Source organism: Gracilinanus agilis, chromosome 6 (genome assembly GCF_016433145.1).
Source record: "Gracilinanus agilis isolate LMUSP501 chromosome 6, AgileGrace, whole genome shotgun sequence".
NCBI classification, from domain to species: domain Eukaryota; kingdom Metazoa; phylum Chordata; class Mammalia; order Didelphimorphia; family Didelphidae; genus Gracilinanus; species Gracilinanus agilis.
The window spans coordinates 258,009,984-258,015,983 of NC_058135.1; the positions used below are offsets into that span (position 1 = coordinate 258,009,984).

Consider the following 6,000-nt stretch of genomic DNA (forward strand, 5'->3'; position numbering starts at 1 on the left):
AGAAGAGCGTAGAAAATATGGAGCCAGAGGAAGTTGGCCAAGGGATGATAGGGCATAGCAAAGGCTGTCAAAATGGCAGCTCCAATGAGAGAGAGGTTTGCTGGAAGCCCGAGAAGTTCTTTTCCAATGAAGATAGAGACACGAGAGGAACCAAGAACAGACCTGGTCACCACTTGTTGAAGGAAAGACTGAATTTGGATGGTGACCTGAGTTGCCTTAATTTCTCCTCTGGGTCTCAGTTTCCTCATCTGTCCAATGAAGAGTACAGAATAGATGGCCTCGAAGGTCTTTGCCACTGTGAACATTCTCTTTCCTTGCAAGGAAGTGTGGAAAAAATGGGGAATTTGGAGCCAGAAGGCCTAGATTCATATCCTACCAGTTCTGCATGACTCACTGGGGAATCATTTCACTTCTTTGGGCCTCCATTCTCTCATCTATAAAATGAGGGCACTCGAGAAGACAGCCTACGAGGTTCTTTCCAGCTGTAACATTCTCCTGGGCTCCAGGTTCTCTTGGTTTGAGGATCGGCTCCCCAGGAGTTTTCCCAGCCTGCTCTATGGACTTTCTGTTGTCCAACTCTGACTCAGGTTGAATGTTTGACGGTTTCCCCCCCTCCAACATTTTGATAAGTTGGCTGAGAACACTGCCCAGCTCTTTCCTTTAGAATCGTCCTTGTATGAGTGCCAGAAACCCCCCAAGTGCAGCCCTTAAAAGCAAAGGTGAGCCTTGCTGGCATTCTCATTGGTTAGTGGTGGTCACTTCCCTTGGCCCTTTCTGTGGCTGGGAATTGTCTCGTTGACCCACTCGGTTCTAATATCAGCTCTGACACGGATGAACCAGGCCCACCTACCTTCCTTATGCCCAGGCTTTACTTTGCCCATCTATAAAATGGGTGCGAGGGAGCCACGGAAGAAATCTCTGCCTCTTTTCCCATCTTACAAAAGTTTTAAGGATAAATGAAGTAACATCCAGGAAAGATTGGGGCTCTGCAGAGGAAAGGACTCGGGCAATTCTTATGTACTAGAATCTCACCATCTATCGGAGTTATGTGCCATCACCCAACTCAGGTGACATTTTGCCTGAAAATACAAGTCCATTTCAGAAATATGAGCAAGCTGAGCAGGTGTGTGGATAATCTTAAATAAAACCGAAGTTTGGAAATATATAGTTTTTATTTTATGTATTTATTTAACAAGGTATTTTGAGGTATGGAGAGGTGAGGTGTGAACAATAGTTTGGAGAAAGGAAGGAAGGATGAGAAGAAGGTGAAAAGGTTCTGGGATGGTGGGAAATGAATTTTATATGGAGTTAGGAACACCACACTTCCTATGTGGCCATGGGAAGGTCTTAGTTTCCTCATCTATAAAATAAGTCTGTTGGGACAGACAGTCAATAAAGATCCTTTCAGTTCTAAATTTGGGGTCCTGTGCTCCCATGATGCTGCTGCAAAGAATGGGAGCTAGAAGCAGGTGGCCTATCTGGAGATGCCACGGCAATATCTGCCCTCTGCCAGATCCCATGGTAAGGGGATGGGGCAAGCAATGAAGCCCCTGAAGGCTCCAGGGCAGTGGTTCCCAAACTTTTTTGGCCTACTGCCCCCTTTCCAGAAAAAAATATTACTTAGCCCCCTGGAAATTAATTTTTAAAAATTTTAATAGCAATTAATAGGAAAGATAAATGCACTTGTGGCCATCACCACCTCCCTGGATCGCTGCAGCACCCACCAGGGGGCAGTGGCACCCACTTTGGGAATCACTGCTCCAGGGCATCTGAAAGGACACCCATCAACAAAAAGCTTTTAAGGTGGACTCTTCTGAAGTCAAGGCCAGGAGCAGGAGGGTAGGAGTGGGGACTGTGTCCGAATCTTTGATTGTTCTCCAGGGCCTGAGCTCTGCTCAGGACCCGGCTTTGCCTCTCTGCCCCCTTCCTATCTTTTTGGCTAACTCTGACCTCTGAGATTCACATGGCCCCTCGCAGAGCCTGCCTTCATTCTCCTCCCAAGTGCTTGTCCTTCCTGCAAAGGCTGATGACTAGAGCCAGAGAATTTTTAAATGCTACTGCACCCACCTCTGGGAGTGTATTCCTTCCCTTCCCAACTCCTTGGAATCCCACCCCCAGCTCCTTTCTCCTGCAACATGTGGTAGTACTTAGAGGGCAGACTAAGGCTGGTTCAGAGTAGCAAGCAGGGAAAGGAAAGAAAGCATGATAAATGGAGAGAGGCCAGTCCAGAAAAACAGCCAGAAAGAAACCCAACGCCCTCCACTTCTACTAAGGGCGCTCCAAATGAATTGCACCAAAATTTCTTGCCCCTCCAGGTTTTCTCAAGGTAAATGAAGGCTGCAGAAGAAAATGACAACTCTCTGTACTGAAGGTAAGCATAATCACACAGATGGGCGATACCCGTGGCTGGGGTGCCAACCTGGCCCTTGCCAGGCAGGGGCAGAGGCAGCAGCTCTCGAGAAGTTGCGACAAAGATTCAAAGCAAACTATGGCGATTACAACTATGGAGAAAATGGTTTTTATGAGCCATCAAATGCCAAACGATTGCCAGCCTCAAGAGAGGGTATAATTAATGATTTTTAAGGTTGTGGACTGACAGATTCTGGAGGGCTTGGAAGGGTCTTTAAAGGGTAACTCATCCCACCTCCTCATTCCACAAATACAAAGTCAAACCTTATAGGAATTAAGTGATTTGCCCAAGGTTACAGTAGTCAGTATTTGAACTCGAATCCTGACTTAAACAGATGCCAGGCAAGGATGAAGGACAGATGGAGATGTCAGTGAACAGAATGGAACTTGCAGGATGCCAAGCGGCCACCTGGGAAGCCCCAAACTCAATAGACCAAGGCAGTGGTCCAGTGAGTGGACAAAAGATGGAAACAGTGAGCATGAGATCATCAATGCTGCTATCCAGCGGCTGTTCTGGGGCCCCATTGTGAGTACCAATGCCATAGATTCAAATAGGGATCTCTATTTATCCCCCGAAAAACTGATTTGGTCAGGCTGGATCCCTTCTCAGGCAGCCTGTTTACCTTCTTTTTTAAAATTCTATTCATTCATTCATTCATTCATTCATTCATTTATTTATTAGACCTTAACTTCTGTGTATTGGCTCCTAGGTGGAAGAGTGGTAAGGGTGGGCAATGGGGGGTCAAGTGACTTGCCCATGGGGCAAAAATAATTTCCAGGGGGCTAAGTAATATTTTTTTTCTGGAAAGGGGGCGGTAGGCCAAAAAAGTTTGGGAACCCCTGCCCTGGAGCCTTCAGGTTATACATTTCGTCTCAGTTAGAAATGGCAGATTATAATAGAGGGAGGAATTTCTTTCCTTTGAGTTCAAGGACACTCTGGCTAGAAGCTTAACCAGATTCTTTACCATCAGAACTAGCCATCTTCAGTGAGCAATGTTGGTGGAGAGGGCGATAGTGTCTTCTTTGCTTAGGGGATTGACTCCCTTCAGTATCTGTTAGAAACACAGCTTACCTCGTATTCCTCCGCTCTCTTCCTTTTCCCCCAAACCAAAGGCAACTAGATGGTATAGCAAAGTAGAGAGAACATTTGACTTTGAGCAAGGAAGACCCGAGTTTAAATTCTACCCCAGGCACTTACTAGCTATGCAACTCTGGGCAAATTAATCTTTCAACCTCAGTTTCTTCACTATAAAAAATGAGGATGTTGGACTCAATGCCTCTTAGCTTCCTTCCAGTTTTAAATCTATGATTGTGGCAAAACACGTGCTAAGGGCAAAGTGGGAGGCACTAAGGGCTAATGAAAAGAACCATGGCTTTGGAGTCAGAGGACCCAGGTTCAAATTCTCACATGTCTGGTTTTGGGAGAACCATGTAGAACAAAAGAATATTAAGAGGCATTCCTGAAGGAAGTGCTCTAATTCTTACCCCACACTGGGGACAGCTGGGAGGCTCAGTCGATGGAGAGCCAGAACTAGAGATGGGAGGTCCTGGGTTCCAATCTGACCTCAGACATTTCCTAGCTGTGTGACCCTGGGCAAGTCACTTAACCCCCCTTGCCTAGTCCTTACCACTCTTCTGCCTTGGAGCCAATCGATAACAAAAGTATCAACAGAAGATAAGGGTTACATTTGTGTTTTTCTTGACTCCAGACTGATGAACAATCCAGCCCCGGGACTCGACAGGCAGGCAGAATCTAACGCCTCTAATCTGCTCATCGTTCTTACCGTACCGTCATATTAGGCACAGCATGCACGTACCATCTGAGTACAGAGCACGTCCCGCCGCTCTACTTCCTTCATGCTGACTCGCCCACAGATTCACACGTATTTGGAGGCTTCTCACCAGAGAGATTTCTGTCTCTCTGAGCCTCGTATGGAGTCGGGACCTTTTGAGAAGCTCCTCATTTGAGCTAAAGGACTTACAAGCGGGAGGCAGCCAGGTACTCAGTGACGAGAATGCTAAGCCTGGAGTCCGGAAGGCCTGGGTTCAAATCTGGTCTCAGATCCTTACTAGCCGTATGATCTTAGGCAAGTCACTTAAACCATTTGCCTCGATCCAGTGGAGAAGGAGATGGCAAACCACTCCGGGATCTTTGCCAAAAAGTCCCCATGGGGAGCACCGACATGCTAGCATCCCTACGTTCGTGAAGGGTCAGACATGGCTGAACAACAACCATTTAAAAGCAGAGGAACCAAGCGAGAAAATTGTGCCAGGTAGTGATGTGAGCGTAAATGTTGGGTTCCCAGCATTTAGAGGAAAATCAGCAGCCCTTCCCGCTTTTGTTTTCTTTTTAGAGCTGGATTAGGTTATGTGATTTTTTTTTTTGAAATTCAAAGATATTTAATTTTCCCGGAGCAGCTGGGTGGCTCAGTGGATGGAGAGTCAGGCCTAGAGATGGAAGGTCCTAGGTTCAAATCCGGCCTCAGACACTTCCCAGCTGTGTGACCCTGGGCAAGTCACTTGACCCCCATTGCCCACCCTTACCACTCTTCCACCTAGGAGCCAATATACAGAAGTTAAGGGTTTAAAAAAAAATAAAATTTCCCAATGACATGTAATAACAATCTTCAGCATACATCTTCTGAAGTGATAAGATCCAAATTGTCTCTCCCCCTCCCTTCCCACCTCCGTCTTGGAGATGATAAGCAACTGGACCTGGGTAAGACACGTGTTATTGTTCAAAACAGACTTCCATGCTGGTCCTTGTCGTAAGAGGATAGTCATATAAAACCCAAAAGGTTAAATGATGAAAAGCTCGCCGGCCTGGGAACTGGAAAGCTCGAGGTCTACTTCCATCTCTGCCGCTGACTCAGTGCTGACCTCCAATAAGTCATTTAACCTTGTGGTGAGATTTCGTCCTCTCTAAAATGGGGGTGACGATGCTGCCAGCACCCCGGCCCCAGGGCTCATCTAGGGGTCAGATGAGATCCTTTGAGAGTTCACGGACCACAGAGATCATCTAATCTAACCCCCATATTCAGACATGAGGAAATCAAGCCCAGGAAAGCCAGGGCTGAACCCAGGGTCATCTAGGTAAGTATCAGGGGTGGGATTTGAACCCAAGATCTCCGACTCCCAAACCAGTGTTATTTGTCCTGTACCATATTGATGTGTGAATCGGAGTGGCAGACCTGCAAGTAGGGGCTGCTTGGGGGCTAAAGCCACCCTCCTGCTCTCAGGGCTTGTGATTGGGGGGCAGATGGAGGTGAGAGAGAAGGGCTACTGCTAATAAAACTCTGGTGAAGTGGCCAGTGTTGGAGGGACGCCCACGCAAAACAGGACCAGCCTCTTTTTTTTCTTTCTATAACTGTGTATTTTTTTTATAAAGGGAATAACTCATCTCTGGTCTTTCCTTCCACAAACTGCTCCCCCCAAACGACCGAAAAACCCTGCTGTGGCTTTCCATCAGGAAGTCCCCTCAGCCTGAGCCCCAGGCTTAGGGGAAAGTCCTTGCTGACCTAAGAGAACATCTGCTCTGGCCTGGATGGTATTTGCCAGTTACCTGGGAGATGACCACAGGCTTTCAGTGGC

General features: G+C 47.1%; 1 protein-coding gene across 1 annotated transcript in view; it reads right to left on the minus strand.

Annotated features, from left to right (window-relative positions):
* Window positions 1–4,268, minus strand: part of ABTB2 (ankyrin repeat and BTB domain containing 2) — a 130,877-nt gene extending 126,609 nt beyond the window's left edge. The window contains exon 1 of the mRNA XM_044681848.1: window positions 4,227–4,268. Within this exon, the coding sequence (XP_044537783.1) occupies window positions 4,227–4,268 (42 nt within the window). The remainder of the gene's footprint in view (window positions 1–4,226) is intronic.
* Window positions 4,269–6,000: the final 1,732 nt, after the last annotated feature.